This window comes from Humulus lupulus, chromosome 8 (assembly GCF_963169125.1).
Source record: "Humulus lupulus chromosome 8, drHumLupu1.1, whole genome shotgun sequence".
NCBI lineage: Eukaryota > Viridiplantae > Streptophyta > Magnoliopsida > Rosales > Cannabaceae > Humulus > Humulus lupulus.
In genome coordinates this window covers 73036157-73058949 of record NC_084800.1, presented here as the reverse complement: position 1 = coordinate 73058949, position 22793 = coordinate 73036157, and the positions used below count along the sequence as shown (strand labels likewise).

The 22793-nt window shown below is 43.7% G+C and overlaps 1 protein-coding gene across 4 annotated transcripts in view; it reads right to left on the bottom strand.

Annotated features, from left to right (window-relative positions):
- Positions 1-22793, bottom strand: part of LOC133797788 (respiratory burst oxidase homolog protein B-like) — a 45888-nt gene that overhangs the window by 18504 nt on the left and 4591 nt on the right. For 3 of the 4 annotated variants that reach the window (XM_062235837.1, XM_062235836.1, XM_062235839.1), the window contains 4 exons: positions 22674-22769; positions 22443-22558; positions 22239-22341; positions 1237-1310 (listed from right to left, as the gene is read on the bottom strand). In XM_062235837.1, the coding sequence (XP_062091821.1) occupies positions 1237-1310; positions 22239-22341; positions 22443-22558; positions 22674-22769 (389 nt within the window). The remainder of the gene's footprint in view (positions 1-1236; positions 1311-22238; positions 22342-22442; positions 22559-22673; positions 22770-22793) is intronic. The other variant, XM_062235838.1, reaches the window with a different exon arrangement.

Here is a 22793-nt window from a genome sequence, read left to right as displayed (position 1 = left end):
ATTGACTAGTTAAAAATGAGTGACTACTGATAAAGATGGATGCATACAAATATATATATTCTATATAAAAAAAATGGGTATTTAAGTGTTATTTTTTTTGTTAATTTTAATTGAATATTACAAATATTTAACGAACATACAACTTTTAAATTAATTAAAAAATACGATAAAATAAATTTTTAGTAATTATATTAATATAAATTCAAATATTATAAAATATCATTATTATAATAGTATTAAATATAAGACTAGATATTTAATAACTATATTAATTTAAATTTAAATGTTATGAAATATTATTATTATAATATTATATAATACAAAGACTAAATATTTAATAATTTTATTAATATAAATTTAAATGTTATAATATATTTTTATATAAATATAGTAGAATAAATATTTAATAAGTATATTAATATAAATTTAAATATTATAAAATATCATTACTATAATAATAATATTTTATACAAGACTACATATTTAATAATTATATTAATATAAATTTAAATTGTTATAAAATATTATTATTATAATAATATATAATACATAATCTTAATTTTTATTGATTTTTTTATCATTTATATTTAAAAAGAAAGAGTATTGATATGTGCACCCAAAATATACACCCAAACATTACACACAGTGATGTGGCAGTTTATCCTAGCCAATCACATTTATTAAAACTTGGATCCATTGTTTTAAAAAACAGTGACAAGTCACTGTGTGTAATGTTTGGGTTCGCATATTTTCGGTGCACATATCATTACTCAAAAAGAAAACATGTTACTTTTTTTTATTATTTAATATAACTTATATAAATATATATTCATATTAAATAAAACAAACATTATAAATACATTATATATATATATATGTGTCTGTGTACAAATAAAATGATTGTGTAACTACATAAGATATTATAATAATATTTCTCTTCCATCAAGAATAAGATTATTCTCCAATCATTAAAGTGTGTTTTGTACCTTGAATGAGGTAATTTATGATCTAAAAAACTATCATATTTTTTTTAAATAACCATAGACAATATTTTTATTTAATTTTTCTTTTAATATGTACATATCATTCTTTTATATATATATATATATATAATATTTTTATTTAAAATTTTTATGACAATCACAAAACCACAATAAAAATCATTATTAAATTTTCTAATAAAATTAAGCACATGTATACTAGACGTTATTTGTACTCTAGTATATTTATAAACACCTGTGCATGTGATTGGCTTGCTCAACAACAAATCTTCGAATTCCACCTTCATCAATATATGTAGGTTCACATGCCTACAATAATCAAGAAAAAATTAGAATAATAAATATGCTAGAAAACTAACCTTGAAGGCTAGAAATAGTTTTTTTTTTTTTTTTTTTAAATGACCTCACTGAACTACTGCAATACACACAAAATATATTGAAAACTGAACTTAATGGAAAAAGAAAAAAAAAGATCATCGAAGTAAGAATACAACATATCAAATTAAGAAATACAAACTACGTACGTGAGTTAGAAAGACCTGAAAAAACAAAGTTAATTAATGATAAGATTTTAATAAAAACTTCAATTATTTTATTTAAATTATATTAGTTAATTTTTTAATTAAATAAATACATAATATTATTTAGTTAATTTAAATTAGGGTATTTTAGGAATTTTTATTAAAATATTATGAATAAGTTTATCTGGAATGAGTTTAGACATAAAATTTCATATTTCTTTGTTGACTGTTTTGTTTGCTCTCTTTTTCATGTTGAAAAGATTAGAGTTTGGATTGAAGATTGCTTGTGGTGTTATAGTTGAGCAATAATGATGTTCTTGAACTTGAGATAAGATGACTTATATATCATCCAATCTAAATGGATTTCAGATAAACTTTTGAAGGGATTTCAAAGCGTAGAAATTGAGTATAGGATGCTTAACGAGAGAAGTCTAAGAGAATTGGATTTTCGGAAGTATAATGTTTACTTTCTGCATTTGATTTAACTTAGAAAGTGTTGTATTTGACCTCTGTAAACTTGATTTAGTTTCTTATTATTTTAATCTCCATGTTGATAAAGTCCCACGAAATAGGTCCTTTTTATAAGTGTACATGATATAAGTAATCACTAATGTATGTTAAACCAACTTCAAGGTGAACATGCAGACCCATTCATCCATTTATATATTCATGGGATGTTTAGGAATCAAAGAACTACCTATGAAATTTTAATATATTTATATATATTGTTGGACCCAAAATGTTCGGCCAGAAGCCGTATCCATTTTAAGAATATTGAAACGGTGCGTTTTGGTCAAAGGCGACCTGCACTTCTGCCCTCTAAACGTTTAGTCGAATCAAATACTTTTTGGGGGGAAATTCAGTTATTTCCCTCACCAATCTTGGAGTTAGTTTAACGAACTAACCTCCTTGCATTTTTTCTATAAATACTAAACTTTTATTCAAATGATGGCATCAAAAAAAAAATCTGACTTAGGCATTGGAATGTCTTTCTTGCAGGTACCCCCGACAGATCAACAACTGTATAAGCGATCATCGTCATCAGAAGGGGATCGAAAAATCAATTATTGTCGGCAAATACCTCAAAATATAGAAAGTCAAATTTGTTGCTTCAATATATATATATATATATATATATATATATAAAAGAAAAGATTATAGCTTCATTCGGAAAACTTGTACATTTTGCTTATCACGAAATAAGTATAAACTTTGACTTATTATTATTTTTTTCGATAATTATGATATAAATATATTTTCTAATGATTTTTTTAAAAAAATATATTTGGATTATAATAATAATAATAATAAAGTATTTTATGAGTAACTTAAGAATTATAAAAATTATGTTAATTTAGAAAATAGAGATTTTTTAATTAAAAAAATGACTTTTTTGTTTTTTTATTGGCCCACACATTTTTAAAAGTATTTTTTAAAATTCTATAAAGCAACTTTTTGGGGGGGATTTTTCATAAATATGATTTTTATGCTAATACTGTGCAAAAATATGAGGATCATACTTTTCCTAATTTGTATGAGAAATTTATTAAAGAAAAAAACAAAATATGAGAAACACAATTGCTAACTAACTAAATATGGAAACTAAATTTAAAACAAAAATGCATTAGTCAAATAGGGGTAATATTATAAATTAACATTCCACTCTTCTCTCTCTCAAACCCTTTTTCTCTCCAAACCCAGCCGCACATGTTAGATAGTATATATTGTTAGGCTGTTAAGAGTTTGTTAAGATGATTAGTTACGGTTTTGTACAGCTGTATATTTCTTAACCACTTCTGTATATAAAATACTTTGTAATAATCAGATTGGTTTAATGAGAAGATTATTACTTTCATTCAAACACGTTAAGTTTCTTTACATGGTATCAGAGTTCTTCCCCTGAGAGTTTCTCTGTTTTTGTTCAACATTTCTTCATTCTCGGTCATTCCTCTTCTTCCTCTCCGGCCATGGCGGGCACTCCGGCGACTGTAACATCTACTGGTGTTTTCACTCCGGTTGTCTTCACACACAACATCTCTGTCAAGCTTGATCCGAACAACTTCTTGCTTTGGCGACCACAGGTACTTTCTGCAATCAAAGGTCATCAACTTCAACAGATCATCTCTGAAGATTCCTCTCCTCCCGAAAAATACCTCACAGAAGCCGATCAAGCTGCAAGGAGGCTAAATCCTGCCTTTGTTCAATGGGAGCAACAAGATAATCTCCTCTATTCTTGGCTTCGTTCTTCAATGTCTGAAGGGATCCTCACACAAGTAGTCGGGTCCGATACCAGTGCCAAAGTGTGGAAAGTTCTGGATACTTACTTTGCTACTCAAACTACAGCCAAGATAGACCAATATACTTCACAACTCCAGAATATCAAGAAAGGGTCTTTGTCTCTTGATGATTATTTACTTAAAATCAAAGCCCTTGTGGATCGGCTAGGCTCTGTAGGTCATGTTGTGACTGTCAAAGATCACATTGGAGCCATTTTCAAAGGTCTACCACCCGAATATAACACATTTGTTGTCTCTGTAAATTCCAGGAATGATCCCTACACAGTTGCTGAAATTGAATCTTTGCTCCTATCTCAAGAGCATCGGCTGGAGACTCAACTTTATAGTCTTGATTCTGCATCTGTCAATATTGCTCAGAATCGCTATCCTCGTGCAAGTGGTGGTAATTTCTCCTCACAGTTGGTTTCGAATAATAGGTTCAATAACTCTTCTCGTTCTTCTTTCAGTCGTGGTGGCTCAAGTTCTGGGGTTGGCCGAGGTTCTTGGAATCCATTTGCTACTGGTGGTCGTGGTGGCTCTTCTCTCAAACTGAGTGGTTATCCTCGACAGTCACCTCTTACTGGGATTAATTCAAGTCGTCATGTCTGTCACCTCTGTGGGCGCCAAAGACATGTGTCATCAAAATGCTACCAGCGGTTCAACTTCGATTTTCCTGGAATGGGGGCAACTTCAATAGACAAACATTCTGTAAATGTTGCTACTGCAGATTCAGTTAATGATATGGCTTGGTATCCGAATTCTGGTGCTACCAGTCACTGTACTTCTGATGCAAATAATTTGATGAAAAAGACTGAATATTTTGGCTCAGATCAAATTTGAATGGGTGATGGTGGTGGCATTTCTATTCAAAATGTTGGTAAGTCCTTGTTTCAATCTCCCTATTCTTCAAGATACCTTGTCCTAGATCGCCTATTACATGTTCCTCAAATAACTAAAAACCTTATAAGTGTCTCCCAATTTGCTAAAGATAACCATGTTTTCTTTGAATTCTTTCCTGACTTCTGTCTTGTTAAAGATCAGGTTACCAAGAAGGTTCTAATGGAGGGCTCAGTTAAACAAGGTCTCTATGTCTTCCATCCATCATCCATGCTTTTTGTTCCCTCAGCCAAGTCGTTGTCCTCAGTTCAGTCCAAGTCTAAGTCTACTCTCTCTGTAAATAATACTCAATTGAATTGTAATGTGTCATGTATTCCTTTCAATTTGTGGCATAATAGGTTGGGGCATCCTGCTGCCAAAATTGTTCAAAACATTATGTCAAAATGTAATATTTTTCCCAATAATAAAACTGTAACTGATTTCTGTACAGCTTGTTGCAAAGGTAAAATACATAAGCTTCCCTTTCCTCTTTCTGACACACAGTATTACCAACCTCTCCAGTTAATCCATTCTGATTTATGGGGTCCTTCACCCATGGTTTCTTCCAATGGTTACAAGTATTATGTACACTTTATTGATACCTATTCTAGATATACTTGGGTTTATTTGTTAAAAACAAAATCTGAAGTCCTACAAACCTTTATCAATTTCAAAACACAAGTAGAAAATGAGTTTAATTGTTCCATTAAGGCCTTGCAAAGCGATTGGGGGGTGAGTATAAGGCTCTAGAATCCTATCTTGAAAAACATGGCATCAAACATAGAGTATCTTGCCCAACAACTCATGAACAAAATGGTTTAGCTGAGAGAAAACACAGACATTTGATTGAAACATCTCTCATATTACTTGCTCATGCCTCTTTACCACTTAAGTTTTGGGATGAAGCTATTAGAGCCTCTACTTTTCCTATTAATCGTCTTCCATCTTCTGTAGTCCATAATAAAACCCCTTTGCAGATTTTTTTTAACAAGGAACCTGACTATTCACAGTTAAAAGTTTTTGGGTGTGCTTGTTATCCCAACACCCGTCCATACAATAAGAATAAACTTGAATTTCGATCAATAGAGTGCATTTTCATGGGCTATAGTCTAAAACACAAGGGGTATAAATGTCTCTCTCCTTCAGGTCGTGTCTACATCTCTAGAGATGTACTTTTCAATGAGTTTCATTTTCCCTATGCATCCACTTTGACCAAAGCCCCCTCTTCTAGTGTTTCACGTGCCCCTAGTCAAACACCAGCTCATATACTATTTTTTAGTCAGCCTTTTTCAGCTCCTTTTCACACACACAATGCCCCATCTTGTCCTATACAGCCCACGCCTAGTACTTCTACACAGCCCCCAATGCCTACAGCTATTTTTCCAGCTCCATCTGCACCACCTACCTCCCTAGCCACGCCTACCTCTTCATTTCTTGTCCCATCTGCACCTAATATTTCATTAGCCACGCCTACTTCTTCCCATCTTGTCCCATCAGCACCAAATGTTATCTCAACCATGCCTATTCCCCATGTCACGCCTACTCCCATCTTATTATCTAATAATCCCTCCTTATCTCCGTCCAATAACTCCCACGTGACCTCCCCTTCCACCTCATCCATGGACTTATCAACATCATCTATTTTACATGTTCCCACTAACACTCACAGTATGACAACTCGGGCAAAGGCAGGTATATACAAACCCAAGGTTTACATAGCTTCAAAAGAGCCTATTTCTGTCTCTGAAGCTCTTCAAAATCCGGATTGGCAGTTGGCTATGCAAGAGGAGTTTTCTGCTTTACAGAAAAATGGCACTTGGTCTCTAGTTCCTCTACCTTCAGATCGCAAACCAGTAGGCTGCAAATGGGTTTATAAGCTTAAAGAGATTGCGGATGGTTCTATTCAGAAGCACAAGGTTCGCCTGGTTGCTAAAGGTTTTCATCAACAGTATGGTTATGACTTCACTGAAACCTTCAGTCCAATGGTAAAGCCTACAACAATTCGGGTAATTCTTACTCTAGCTTTATCTAAAAGATGGCTTGTTAAACAGCTAGATGTCAATAATGCATTCCTAAATAGTGTACTTAATGAAGAGGTTTACATGCTTCAACCTCCTGGTTTTGAAGATCAGACGTCCCCACATCTTGTTTGCAAGCTACATAAGGCTTTATATGGTCTTAAACAGGCTCCAAGGGCCTGGTTTGAAAGGCTGAGGGGTGCATTGCTGTCTTTTGGTTTTACATGTGCCAAGTCTGATTACTCTCTCTTTATTAGACTCACTACCCAACATATTACTATTGTTTTAGTTTATGTTGATGATATTCTAGTTACAGGTGATACTCCAATGGTTATTCAACACCTAGTTTCTGACTTGCATAAAGCCTTTGCCCTTAAAGATCTTGGTGAGTTGAGCTACTTTCTTGGTATTCAAATTGAACACACCGCTGATGGTTTTCATCTCTGCCAAAAGAAGTATATTACAGATGTGTTGTGCCGTGCTAAGCTTCAGTTTTCTAACTCATTGTCCACACCCATGTCTGGTGGTGAGAAACTCTCAGCTGAAGGAAGTGATCCTGTTCAGGACCCTCAGTTGTATAGAAGTCTCGTTGGTGCTCTTCAATATGCTACTATCACTCGACCTGAAATTACCTATGCTGTTAATCGGGTTTATCAGTTTATGCAAACTCCTCTTCAATCCCACTGGCAGACAGTTAAACGAATATTGCGGTATCTCAAGGGCACTCTAGACTTTGGTCTACATATGAGGCGATCTGAAGAGTTGGGGTTGACAGCCTTCTGTGATGCTGATTGGGCATCTGATCCAGATGATAAGAGATCCACTTCTGGCTTTTGTGTGTACATGGGGTCTAATCTTATTTCTTGGTCCTCAAAGAAACAGAGAATTGTATCCTGGTCAAGTACTGAGGCAGAGTATCGAAGTCTTGCTAATGTTACTGCTGAAATAACTTGGATTCAGTCTCTTCTAGCTGAGCTACACTTGCATTCGTCTCAGCCACCTATAGTTTGGTGTGATAATCTCAGCACTGTCTGGTGTCAGCTAATCCTATACTTCATGCCAGAACCAAGCACATAGAGTTGGATCTCAATTTTGTTCATGAGAAAGTAATTAACGGGCAGCTTATTGTTCGACACACTCCTGCTCATGATCAAATAGCTGATGTCCTCACCAAAGCTCTCTCAAGTTCTCGGTTTCTTCTGCTTAGAGACAAACTTAGAGTTGTTTCCTTATCCACTCTAAGTTTGAGGGGGAATGTTAGATAGTATATATTGTTAGGCTGTTAAGAGTTTGTTAAGATGTGTACGCCCTGGCTTTCCCACGGGCTGTTTAGCAGGACGATCCTCGGACTAAACATGATTTAGCCCGAGGCTCCCACAGGCCAGAGGCTTTATCTTCAGGACGGGCCCTTCCTAGCTCGAGGGGATGGAGTTTCCTGCTCCCTCTTGTTGTTCCAGGAGCTGGGAACAACATCCGGCGACCACCGACAGATCAGCTCGGGTTATGGATTGTTCCGGCAGCGAGCTTCTCAGGAAGCTCTGACCCTATGGGAAGTCAACACGCAAGATAAACGTGCATAATCCTGCCATCACGTGTCCGATATCCCCCTGACTTCTCGGACACGCAGCAGGAACGTGCGTATTCAGACACCCACGGACGGGTTGGGCCGTGCGGCCCATTGTTTCCTTCCATACTGATTAGACCACACTTGTGTGTCAGGTTTAGGAATTAATCATGAATATCACAAACTTGATATGACAAATGGAAAGGTCACGGGATGACCTCCCTACCAATTTCCAGGTGCCTTCTCCTATAAATATGGAGACCCTGGGAATTGATAGGGGTTGGAAAAAATAGTCTTGTAAGAACTATATATTTTGTAAACCAATTACCCAGAAAAGATCAATAATATTGACTAGTGGAGTAGAAGGATTTTAACCTTCGAACCACTTAAAAACGTGTTTAAGGTCACCTAGTTCTTTTCACAAAGATTTCATATCTGCGGCGGTTCTACTTTTAAGTACTAATATCTTTCTCTTCTTCTCTTAATTACCTGTTGCCGAAGAACCGCGTCAATAGTTTGGTGCTTTCATTGAGAGCAAGTCCAATTAGTACTACCACAAACATACAACTATGGTGACCACTCGATCCAAACATGGCAACGAGACAGAACAGCATGATGGGCAGGAGGCCCACCATGTTGCCCTCCCCGAGGAGCAAGTTCCTGAAGTCCAGCAAAGGCCAGGAAAGCAGCCGGCCGGCCAAGACGACACTGGTAGTTCGGCGCCCCGGCCGCCTAATCCGAATCCATGTTATTATACTGCGGTGGAGATGGAGAATGCTCAGCTGAGGAGCCAGCTAGCAGCAGCTGGTCAGCAAATCCAGGATATTCTGAGTCGACTACCCCCTCTCACAACCAACGGTAACGTTGGAGAGAGGCAAGGCGAGGCTCCTAAGTCTCGCCGGAGTAATCGATCCAGGCATAGCCGTTCGGGTAGACTCCCTGCAGCCAACTCCACCCTTCATCACGCCATCAAGAGGCGAACTTCAGGGAAATGCCTCAGACCGAACCGCAGCAGTACAGCCGTTCGGTTAGGACATCAACCCCTAGCTCTCAGCCTTCCTCGAGGACGCCCAGAAGAGATGGGGGAAATTCCCAAAGGAGGGCCGAGGAGATCCGGAGACGTCAGCCCGTCCCCGAAGAACGTCCAGTTCCTCGTCCAGATCGCCCAGCGCGAAACCATCAAGCTGGCAGGGCCGAGAGGCCCCCACCAAATTTAGTCCGTCCAGACGGCACTAGGATCGCCTCTCCGGTCAGGCATCCTCCTTCTCCCATCAGATATCCGTCTCCTCAGACCGTCCGAGACATCCCGACCTACGGAAATAGTAGGAGAGACCCGCCATCGGCCGGGCCTTCCCGCCGCAGCAGGGCACCGGGAGGAGGAGCAGGTCGGAGCCACCAAAGACGCACATCGAGCCTGTCCAGCAGGAGTCACTGGACCAGTAGTGCACGGAGTGATCTTTTGGGAGGGGACCTGCGACAGCGACTAAGTTCAGCACAAAGTCACCATAATTCCCATGGAGGCGACCTTCGAGATCGCCTCAACTCTCACAGAGAGGGTCCAGTTAGGGATGGTAGCCAAGCCCGCTCAGTTGGGGTCCGATCCGAAGTACGTAATGGCGGGAATGCCCCAAATGACCTATCTCCATATAGGAGGGGCAATAACCCGCCTAATATGTATAACGGGTCCGGAGCTGTTGAACAGCCCCGGAATAACCCAGGATCTCGGGACAAAACCCTAGAGCGCTTAACTCAAATGGAGGAGCTGATGAAGAAGCTCCTGTCGGAGAAAGAAAAAGACGAATATGATTCAGGGGATGAGATGGAGCTCTTCGCCCCCAACATAGCAGCAGCAGCATACCCTTCTGGCTTTCGTATGCCTCACTTGTCAAAGTTCAACGGGGATGGAGACCCATCTGACCACTTAGGGATGTTCAACACCCTAATGATGGCTCATAACATCGGGCCAGAGCTTCGTTGCTTGATCTTTCCTTCCACCCTAACTGGACCTGCCAGGCAGTGGTTCAAACAAAGTAAAAGGCAGTCGATCAGCTCCTGGAAGACCTTTTCGGCTGACTTCAAGAGGGCATTCCGCGCCTCTCAGGCCGCCAGGGTCCACGCCGACTCCCTAGCTAACGTGAGACAGCAACCTGGAGAAACGCTAAAAGCCTACTTGAGCAGATTTGTAAATGTCGCTGCTCGAGCCAGAGACGCCGACGACAGCTCCAAACTCATGGCTATGAGGACCGGGATCCTAGTAGGCGGAGATCTGTGGAAGGATATTCAAAGGAGGGGGGTCAGCTCAGTTAGTGAATTCCTTAACAGAGCCCAAGAATGGATAAACTTGGAGGAAGCTGAAGCTTCAGCCGCGGGGACCAGCCAGGCCCTCGAGAAGCCCGCTGGGGCGGGAACAGAGATCGTAGTAGCGACTCCCGACGTCACGCAGAGCAACCAGCCCGGTGGCGGCAAAAGAAAAGGGAATGGTGAAAACGTCCAGCACGGTCAAAAGAAGAATAAGTCCGTGGATAAATTCAAGCCCGTGTTCACAACGTATACCGAGCTCACCCAAACCAGAGAGAATATTTTCCTGGCCAACGCTACGCGAGTCCCCTGGAAAAGACCGGAGCCAATAAAGCACCCTAAGGGAAAGAGAGACGCTTCCAAATTCTGCCGTTTTCATAACGACGTCGGGCACAATACCGACGACTGCAGGCACCTCAAAGATGAAATCGAGACTCTCATCCGAGCAGGTCCGTTGGCGCAATACTCGCGGAACAGGGTCCCGACAGGTCGACCCGCTCCGGAGATCCCAGCCAGTCAACCTGGACCTCGAGTAGATCAGGACGTCCCTCCCCCCGTGGTCGAGGGAGAGATTTCCACCATCTCTGGAGGGCCACACATGGCTGGCACGAGCAGAGGCGCCCAGAAGAGGTACATAAATGAATTGAAGGCCCACAATGGAGGGGAGTTCGTCCCGGAACAGCGTCAATCAAAACAACAAAGATTAGAGAAACAACCAGTCACTTTCACGGAGGAGGACGCGGGCCATGTCCAATTCCCTCATAACGATCCCTTGGTCGTAGCAGTCCAGCTCGCCAACCGGAGAGTAAGGAGGGTGTTAGTGGACAATGGGAGCTCGGTGAATCTCCTATTCCGTTCAACCTTAGAAAAAATGGGTCTGACCGTCTCCGAGCTAAAGGCAACCTCGATGATGCTATATGGTTTTTCAGGCGAAGGGTCAGCAGCGATAGGAACGATCGAGCTGGTGATCACCCTAGGCGACGAGTCCCGAACAGTGTCCAAACTGCTCGAATTCATAGTCATTGACTGCTCCGCTGCCTACAATGCAATTTTGGGCCGACCAACGCTCGTTGCTTTCGAAGCTATCACATCCGTCCGGCACCTCGCCATGAAGTTCCCTACTTCGACAGGGGTCTGCGCTATCAAGGGCGATCAGCTCGCTGCCAGGGAATGCTACAGCATTTCCATGAAGGGAAAATCTAAACCCGGGCAGGTGGCGATGGCCATTCAGAATGAAGAGGAATCGCAGGGACCCAAGGCGGCCCCTGAGATTGAAAAACCTCGGGTTTCCGAAGACGAAAAGCTCGCCTTAAGCGAGGACATTGACCCCCGAGTAGGCGAGGACAGGTCCGAGCTCCAAGCTATTGAAGATCTCGAGGAGGTAGGCATCGATGAACAAAATCCTTCACGGACGGTGAAGCTCGGAAAGAACCTCTGCGATAAGAGAAAGGCGGATCTGACTGCGTTTCTGAAAAAGAACCTAGACGTATTCGCATGGTCGCACGAGGACATGATAGGGATCAGTCCGAGCGTAATCATGCACACGCTCCACCTAGACAAAAGCGTCCCTGCAAAGTCTCAAAAGCAGAGGCGTTTAGGGACAACCCGAGCCGAGGCCCTTGAAGAAGAAGTGGCCCGGCTCAAAAAATGTGGCTTTATCCGCGAAGCCAGATTTCCCATTTGGGTTGCCAATCCCGTGTTAGTTCCAAAGCCCAATGGCAAGTGGCGGACCTGTATCGATTTTTCCGACCTGAATAAAGCCTGCCCCAAGGATTGCTTTCCGTTGCCGAGGATCAATCAACTGGTGGATGCCACGGCGGGGCACGAGCTCATGTCCTTCATGGACGCGTACTCGGGCTACAATCAGATCGCGATGAATCCAGCAGACCAGGATCATACCAGCTTTATGACCCCGACTAATGTCTATTGTTATAAGGTCATGCCGTTCGGTCTTAAGAATGCCGGGGCAACCTACCAAAGGCTGGTAAATAGAATGTTCACGGATCAGATCGGGAAAAACATGGAAGTGTACGTCGATGATATGCTTGTCAAGTCAAAGACCGCCACCAACCACGTCGCCGACCTGGAAGAATGTTTTAACATACTGCGAGAATATGGCATGAGGCTCAATCCTCAGAAATGCACTTTCGGTGTCGCATCGGGGAAGTTCTTGGGTTTCATAGTCAATACCCGAGGAATCGAGGCAAATCCCGACAAGATCAGGTCACTGCTCGAGCTTCCATCCCCCAGGTCGCGGAAAGATGTCCAAGGCCTCACAGGAAGGGTGGCAGCACTGAACCGGTTCATTTCCAAATCGACCGACAAATGCCTGCCTTTCTACAACCTGCTCCACGGAAACAAGAAATTCGAATGGACAGTAGAATGCGAGGGCGCATTCCTCGACCTAAAAACGCACCTAGCTGAGCCACCTGTGCTATCAAAGCCCAGGGTAGGAGAACCTCTTTTCCTCTACATGGCCGTGACTGAGGACGCAGCTAGTGCCGTTCTGGTGCGAGAAGAGGACCAGGCTCAGAAACCGGTTTATTACATCAGCAAGCGACTCCTCGGAGCTGAGTCAAGGTACCCGTTGATGGAAAAGCTGGCGTTCTGCCTAATCACGGCCTCGCGAAAACTCAGGCCATACTTCCAGTCCCACTCTGTACACGTCATGACCGATCAGCCTCTAAGGCAGGTTTTGCAAAAGCCTGAAGCCTCGGGACGCTTGCTAAAGTGGGCGGTCGAACTCAGTCAGTTCGAGATTTTCTATACTCCCCGAACTACCATAAAAAGTCAAGCCTTGGCCGACTTCGTGGCAGAATGCGCGGGATTCCGTGAGATCCCATCGGAAGATTCACAGCAGCTCACCTCCTCAGGTTCATCGTGGAGGATCTTCGTTGATGGCTCGTCTAACGAGAACGGCTCCGGGGCCGGAATCATTCTGATATCCCCAGAAGGACATAGATTCCATTCGGCGCTGAGGTTCGGGTTCAAGGCGTCCAACAACGAGGCAGAGTACGAGGCCTTGTTAGCCGGACTTAGGATAGCTAGCGAGCTAAAGGCAAGCTCTGTCCAATGCTTCAGCGACTCCCAGCTCGTGGTGAGTCAGGTCTTAGGCGAGTATCAGGCGCGGGGTCCTAAGATGTCCTCTTATTTGGCTAAGGTAAAATCCGAATTGTCTACGTTTGGGCAAGGGTCGATCGAGCAGATACCTCGGGAGCAGAACGCCAATGCAGACGCTCTCGCCAAGCTCGCCACCTCGGGGGAGGCAGAAACCCTGGGGTTGGTGCCAATTAAGTTCTTGGGCAAACCAAGCATAGACGGAGATCGAGCAGATATTGAGATGATTGACATAAGGCCGACCTGGATGACTCCCATTGTTGAGTACCTCGTCGAGGGCAAGTTACCCGAAGGGCGCAACGACGTACGGCGAGTCTTTTATCAAGCTCCGAGATATACGCTAGTCGAGGGGGTGTTGTACCGACGTGGGCACTCATTACCTCTCCTCCGGTGTGTTCTTCCAAGTGAAGCGAAGGCCATCCTGCAGGAAGTTCATGACGGATTCTGCGGAGATCACACTGGGGGGCAAAGCCTGGCCTTGAAGATCCTTCGGCAGGGTTTTTACTGGCCGACTCTGTCCAAAGACTCGATCTCATATGTAAAAAAGTGCGACAAATGTCAGCGGTTCGCCGCGGTTGCACGAGCACCCCCGACAGAGCTAAAAATGATATCGTCTCCCTGGCCCTTCGCCATTTGGGGCATAGATCTAATAGGCGCCCTGCCCACCGGAAAGGGCGGGGTCCGTTACGCCGTGGTAGCCATTGACTACTTCACAAAGTGGGCCGAAGTAGAGCCGTTGGCGACAATAACATCGAAAAAGGTGCTAGACTTCGTGGTTAAAAGCATCGTTTGTCGATTTGGCCTACCCAAAAAGATCGTTTCCGACAATGGCACTCAATTTGACAGCGACCTGTTCACCGAATTTTGCGAAAAGCACGGAATTGTGAAAAGTTTCTCATCCGTGGCCTATCCCCAGGCGAACGGCCAGGTCGAAGCTGTCAATAAAACTCTGAAGGCAAGCCTCAAGAAGAGGTTAGATGAGGCAAAGGGGATCTGGCCAGAACAGCTCCCCCAAGTTCTGTGGGCCTATAGGACCTCACATCGGACTCCCACGGGTCACACTCCTTTCTCCCTAACCTTTGGAAGTGAAGCGGTCCTCCCCGTGGAGGTGAAGGTCCTGTCGCACAGGGTCCGGTCCTACGAACAAGACAAGAACCACGAGCTCCTATGCCACTCCTTAGACTTGATGGATGAGAGGCGAGAGGATTCACAACTCCAGCTCGCCCATTATCAACAGAAAATCACTCGCTACTTCAACACTAAGGTCAAAAGACGTGCCTTTAGCGTCGGCGATTTGGTCTTGAGGAGAGTTTTCCTGGCCGGGAAAGATCCCAAAGATGGGGTTTTGGGACCAAGCTGGGAAGGACCATACCAGGTCATCGAAGTCATCAAAGAAGGGACGTATAAGTTAGCTCGACTTGGTGGAGGGGCGGTCCCGCGGACTTGGAATGCAATCCACCTAAAGAAATATTATCAATAAACATTTGTAAGACCTAGAAGGTGACCTTCCATGTATAAATAAAAATCAAATGTTTCTCGTTATTTGCAAGGGTAATTTTAAAGTAACAACGAAAGACCCTTTCCCAGTTACTTGGGGGGCATATGGTACCTGGATATATCCAGGTCTCCTTAACGACTTAGGTGTTAATTTTTATCTATGGATAAGAGTTATCACAAACTAAGTCCTATCCTGGTCTTAACCGGGTCATAAAACTTAGAAGTTAGCTAAAATTTGTTGACCGAGGTTCTTCTTTAAAGAGCCCGGGATACGGATAAAAGTTGACGCGATCTGAGTTTTTTCAAAATAAGTTCCTGGTCTTAACCGGGTCATAAAACTTAGAAGTTAGCTAAAATTTGTTGACCGAGGTTCTTCTTTAAAGAGCCCGGGATACGGATAAAAGTTGACCCGATCTGAGTTTTTTCAAAATAAGTTCCTGGTCTTAACCAGGTCATAAAACTTAGAAGTTAGCTAAAATTTGTTGACCGTGGTTCTTCTTTAAAGAGCCCGGGATACGGATAAAAGTTGACCCGAACTGAGTTTTTTCAAAATAAGTTCCTGGTCTTAACCAGGTCATAAAACTTAGAAGTTAGCTAAAATTTGTTGACCGAGGTTCTTCTTTAAAGAGCCCGGGATACGGATAAAAGTTGACCCGATCTGAGTTTTTTCAAAATAAGTTCCTGGTCTTAACTAGGTCATAAAACTTAGAAGTTAGCTAAAATTTGTTGACCGTGGTTCTTCTTTAAAGAGCCCGGGATACGGATAAAAGTTGACGCGATCTGAGTTTTTTCAAAATAAGTTCCTGGTCTTAACCAGGTCATAAAACTTAGAAGTTAGCTAAAATTTGTTGACCGAGGTTCTTCTTTAGAGAGCCCGGGATACGAATAAAAGTTGACGCGAACTAAGTTTTTTCAAAATAAGTTCCTGGTCTTAACCAGGTCAGAAAACTTAGGAGTGAACTAAAATTTGTTGAACGCGGATCTTATTTAAAGAGCCCGGGATACGGATAAAGTTAACTCGAACTACGTTCATAAAAATAAAGAGATAAATTGTGACCAAATGCATAAAAATATATATGTAAAACTGGTTGAGCAAATTGTCTCGAGGCGGAAACGCCTCACATAAAAAAGAGAATTACAATAAAAAAGAGTGTTCAAAATACGTAAACGAGAAGCGTCCTAAGCCCCATCAGCTGGCCCTTTGGAGGTCGCGGTCTCGCCCTGTTCCGCCGCGGCAGAAGCCTCTCCAGTCTCCGAAGGAGGAGCCTCCTTATTCAGGCGGGCTTGAAGCCGCGGCAACAGGAATGCCCAGAGGTCCGGCGGCATGAAGGAGAAGTCCGCGTCCGGATTGTGGGACCAGCAGTGATAGAATAGGTCCTGTAAGGACTGATCCGACACGACCCGCTCGTCTTTCAGGGCGGCCTGGGAGGTCTGGACTTCGGCCTTCGCCACCTCAAGGTCTGCCCGCGATGCGGCCAGGGAGTTTTTAAGCTCTAGGTTCTCGGAGCGAAGCTTCTCTAGCTCGGATGCGGCCAGGGAGCGTTTAAGCTCTTGGTTCTCCGAGCGGACCTTCTCTAGCTTGGCTTTGGAGGCCGCCAGGGCGTCTCTCGCCTCCTGAGACTCCTGGAGGGCAGTCTGGCGATCTGCTTCCAAACCCTCGAGCTGGGCCTTGGTCCTAACGATGCCTCTATAGGCGGCAGCCATGCCCTGCAAGAAAAGAATGATAAATTAGCAAACTGGAAGGAGAAAGGCGGCGTGTGAGTGTCAAAGCCTTAGAAGAAGGGGGCACTTTACCGTTAAAGTCATGTCCATAGCATATTCTATAACTCGGACTGGGCTCGTTGTTTCGATGGCCCGGAGCTCCTTCTCCCTGATATTGTAATAGTGGCTGACGGCGTAGCTGGCCGACTCGTACACCGTACCCCGGAATGCTTCGGGCATCTTCTCCAGAGCCCGGGGGTCGACCGGGATACGCACGTCCGGGGCTGCCGCGGCCAGGCTCCCGACCTCTATTACCCCGTCCTGGGCGGCCAGTGGAGATCGTTGGGGTGGCGGATGCATGAGTCCTGTCCTGGCGACAGGGAGGTTCGCCCCCGCGACCTGGGATGGCGGGTCTCTCTCCTTCTCCGTAGCTGGGGATTTGGTGGAGACCCCGGTCGAGCTCTTGGACTCGCGAAGCCTCTTTAACCTCGGCCCCGCTGGGGGATTCCCACCAAACACAACGCCCCGCAGACTATTCCCGGGCTGAGACATCTCTTCTGCCAAAGAGCAAAAAACACGGTTATTAGCAATCATACAGAAATAAAGGCAATAAGAAAGCAAATACTAAGGGAGCCCTACCCCCCGAGCTGGAAGAGCCTAGGACGATTATCTCACGAACTGGCGAAGGTCCTAGGTCCGGTTCTGAATCGGGGCTGGACTCTTCTACGTACTGCCTAATCCCCGGAGCGTAGACGCCCCTCTGGAGCGCAGGCCACGTGCGTAAATTGGTCCCGTACTCCTCAAAAATGGCCGACCTAAAGGCTAGGGTATTATCTACTACTACGGTACCCTTGGGCCGACTCTCTTGGTTGTCCAGCACGAGCTGGTCAACGCAGTGGAGCAGAAGCGTGTCCAGGTTCGGATTCCTTGGGTGACGATGGACGAGCTGCCTAGGGTTGAACCTAACCAGCCGGGGGTCTGCAGTGGCCCTATCTACGTTCTTAAATAAGTAAGAGTTACCTTGACCGGAAGGACCCGCGGCTGCTCCAGATTGGGCCCTCTCCTCGCTCATCCCCTGGGCGACCTCCAAGCTCCTCTTCATGTTCCTCACCAGAGGAACTTCCTCACCTTCTTCCTCGCCTTCGTCATCTGCGACCTCCTCCGCGACGATTGGCCTGTTGTCGCAGGCTGGGGGAGGACCCCGGGGCCTTTTCAAATTCAAAGTCTGATTTGGGAAAATCAGCTTGCAGAATACCATCGCCTCGTCCGTCACGAGCACGCGGTAGTCTTTCTCACTGGGGGGCAGGTTCGCCAGTGTATCGTATTGACCCCCGAGGGTCACGGACTTTTCGGTCCTCGAGTAAATGGCTGCAAGGTTGGTTGAAATCAGAATTGGAATAAGGGACGAGCTAAAATAAGATAACCGTTAAAAGGCGAGCTAAATGGAGGATTACTTACGAGGGCGGTTGAAATAATGATGATCGCAGTTTCGGAACCCAATAGACATAAAAAATTGGTCTTTGAAGTCGTTTGGATGGCTCGGCAGCTCGATCACTGCTGCTTTGTTAGGGAAGCGGGTTAAGTAATAGAACCCGTCGCCTCGCCCCCGCTGGTCCGGGCTGGCTTTGAGGCAGAAGAAATATAGGATATCAGCAGGAGTGGGGACCTCCCACTCATGCTTTTGAAACAAATACCTCAGTCCCGCCAGCAGACAGTAGGAATTGGGGGGGAGCTGAAATGGGGCCAACCCCACATAGTTCAGAAAATCAGCAAAATACTGATCCAGGGGGAGGAAGGCCCCTGCCTTGAAGTGCTCCCCGCTCCAGGCCGCGAACGACTCGTCGAGCGGCGTGCAGCTCCTCTCCCCATCCGCAGCAGGTCGGGCGATCACGGAGGTCTTCCCCAGAGGAATGTTGTGGTTAAGGAAGATTTTGGTGATCTTTGCCTGGCTGGTTATCTTCGAGACGATTCTCTCCGCCTCGAAAAACGCGTCAGGAGCCACCTCGGCCTGCTTCTCCACCGCCGGCCCAAAGTGAGGAATTGGCGAGCTGGTCACCACCGCCTTTCCTTTATCCTTCTGGGAGGCCGAACTTCCCACATTCTTCTGTGGCAGATTTCTCTTTGGAGCCATTTGGTCGCCTATCGAACAAAAGAAAACACTTTAGAAAAGGCGACCCAAGCAGGAGAGTGAAGCAAGTATTAAGTACACGAGCTGGGGTAAGCCCAGCCCGTGGAGAGTGGTGCCACGCGTTCCAAGGAACACGCGCCTATGCCCTCAACAGATCCCAGATTACTCGGAATTCATGTGTCAGATGGCTCAGAGTAAAAAAATTGCCTTGGGGGGAAAGTTTCAACAGGCAAGGCGTGGCAAAACCGCTTTTAAGGCGTATTCCCTAAGCTACCCAGTTTTTGCACCCAAAGCTCCTGAGGATCCTACCCAGAAATTGTTCCTAAGAGAGAATCATGGAACCCATATTCTAAGGCGATGTCCCATGGCAAGTGTGCCCTAATCTAAGAAGGGCCATCACCCTCCATATCCGCGCGACCCAGAAAACCTCTGCATGTGGCTACAGTAAAAAAAATTTACCTAGGCTACAGTGGCATGCTTTCAAAAATAAACAGGGACAGAAGACTTACAGTATAGGGTTGGATGGTGAGCGAGGTTGCTGCGCTGGTAGGAGCTTCGTTGGCACAGTAGTCTCCAAGGCCTTGAAGGAACTCGCACGCTTAAGCTTCGTGAACGGAGAAGATGAGAGCAATGGAAATGAGGGTTTTGTTCTTCGGAAGGTCAGAGAGAAAAGAAGGAAATTTGAGAGGTTCTGAATGGTAAGGTGGCCCGTGCGTGGGATGACCACCCCCTTTTTATACAAGGGAGGATCACGTGTAAAAGGCTCCTGGGAGACCCTCCACTCGAAATGTGAAACGACGGCTGGACAGTAGGCTAGGCCATTTAATGCGGTTCTCGTAGAGTGTACCGTCGCCACCCACGGCGTTCCACGTATCAGACGCATGCGAAAAGCATGGAATGCGAAGGGTTGTGGGGGAAGTCTAAAAGCTCCTACTGTGGTCTCCCATATCTGACGTCATGGACCACGAGCAGGAGCTTGGGGGGAAGATGTACGCCCTGGCTTTCCCACGGGCTGTTTAGCAGGACGATCCTCGGACTAAACATGATTTAGCCCGAGGCTCCCACAGGCCAGAGGCTTTATCTTCAGGACGGGCCCTTCCTAGCTCGAGGGGATGGAGTTTCCTGCTCCCTCTTGTTGTTCCAGGAGCTGGGAACAACATCCGGCGACCACCGACGGATCAGCTCGGGTTATGGATTGTTCCGGCAGCGAGCTTCTCAGGAAGCTCTGACCCTATGGGAAGTCGACACGCAAGATAAACGTGCATAATCCTGCCATCACGTGTCCGATATCCCCCTGACTTCTCGGACACGCAGCAGGAACGTGCGTATTCAGACACCCACGGACGGGTTGGGCCGTGCGGCCCATTGTTTCCTTCCATACTGATTAGACCACACTTGTGTGTCAGGTTTAGGAATTAATCATGAATATCACAAACTTGATATGACAAATGGAAAGGTCACGGGATGACCTCCCTACCAATTTCCAGGTGCCTTCTCCTATAAATATGGAGACCCTGGGAATTGATAGGGGTTGGAAAAAATAGTCTTGTAAGAACTATATATTTTGTAAACCAATTACCCAGAAAAGATCAATAATATTGACTAGTGGAGTAGAAGGATTTTAACCTTCGAACCACTTAAAAACGTGTTTAAGGTCACCTAGTTCTTTTCACAAAGATTTCATATCTGCGGCGGTTCTACTTTTAAGTACTAATCTCTTTCTCTTCTTCTCTTAATTACCTGTTGCCGAAGAACCGCGTCAACAAGATGATTAGTTACGGTTTTGTACAGTTGTATATTTCTTAACCACTTCTGTAAATAAAATACTTTGTAATAATTAGTTTGGTTTAATGAGAAGATTATTACTTTCATTCAAACACGTTAAGTTTCTTTACAGCACAAACCCTTTCTCTCTCCAAACCAAGTAGCACCATCCCCTCCAGCTCCGTCGAATCTGCGACCTTAAAGAAAACATTGCTCCGGTGAATCTACGACCTCAAAGCAAACCTTGCTCCACCGAATCAACGACCCTCCGTTCAAGACCCCAGCTCTATTCGAGAGCCCCATCTGAGCGTGGGCCCAGGCGCGACACCACCATCTCCATGGAAAACCACCTCCACCTCCGACTGTGGTGTCGATGCGCACCTAGCTCCACGACGAACCACCTCTCAACTCCATGGTGAGATTGTTTCTGTCATTTTCATACCTGAAATTTTTGTCTGATCTGAACCCAGGTGGCAAAGAGGCAGACACAGACCTAGGCGGGGATGGGTGCTCAGATTCTGGGCTCTCGGGTTGCTGGGAGCTACGCAAAACGATAGGGATGGCTGGGGTTGCAATGGGGTTCTGCTCCTAGGGGATAGGGGGTTCTGGTGGTGGTGTTCAAAGGCGAGGGAGGAGGGTGGTTCGTGGTGAAAGATCTAGGAATTTTTTTTACACAACTGAGAAAGATCTATCAAGTAACTGGTTACCTTACTCAGGCTTTGAAAAAAAACGTATAATCTAAAAAAAAATGTTTATAATAAATACAAAAAAATAAACACAATTCATATTACAAAAAAAAAATTGCAAAACTACCAAAAAAAAATTAATATAAAAATAGTTATATAAAATTAATATAAAAAAATCAATTAAACTAAAAAAAATAATAATCAAATTAAAAAATTACCTGTCCAACTTAATAAAACTTGATTAAGAGTAAAACTATGGCATAAATCAACTTTTAAACAAAAATATGGGGAAACTAAACCCATAAAAGTGAAAATACTTTAAAAAATGCCATAGAATAACTTTTTTTTTTTAAAAGCCAGATTTTTGTAAACTTGATTAAAAAAAACTCATATAAAATGTAATTTTCTTTTTTTTTTTTAGCTAAACAGAGCCCTATATTAGATCAGCCCACACTCTTTCGGCATTGTCATCAAATATATTATTCTTGCTTGTAATGACTTTTGTAAAATTACTTTTCAACATTGTCCTAGCTAGAATTGCTAATGGGGTTGCTCATTTTCTTTAACAAAACTATCTCTTTCTATGGAATCACATCATATTTTGTGAGACCTGGCTATCCGCTTGTATTGAGCCTCGTTTGCGGCCGATGTTTAATTCTCAATGAAAAGTCACTTTTTTTTTTAAATGATACCTATTTTGTATTAAAATTCAGAAGTATAAAATAATATAAATCTGATTAAATGTTCCATAAGCCCTAATTGAGCAATAATATGCAAAAGCAAGTACGTACCTCAGAACAAATATATTTCAATTGCCTTGTCCAGTCACCCAATGTGCGAATGTGGACACTCAAATATTTGTCATCAGGAGTCGAAGTGAGTGAAAATGGATGCCTGATATTAGATCAATACACATTGATAACAACTACACAACATAATCACACATTGAAGATTGACAAAATTAAGATAAAAAAAAATCGAGGTATCAAACATACCATTCAAATCGGGAAATAGCCGGACATTTTATGTATATATATTGCCCACTAATATATTTGAATCCAGGCGGTTTAGAGATATGTATTACCAAAACATTTCCAGGATGCAATCCAACCTGAATTTTTTCAAGTGTTAAATTTAACATATACTTTCTCCTCAAAACAAATTGAAGCCTTATTCATTATTATTAGTAGTAACTACTCAATACAAATATATGGGGAAAAATGTACCTTTAATGTTTTCACCGTTTTGTAGCTAGACCTAAATGCACGAATCATGCGTTCACACACATAAAGAAGGATTGGTACAGCTAAATACATCCATGTCTACGAAAATAATTTTTAAAACAA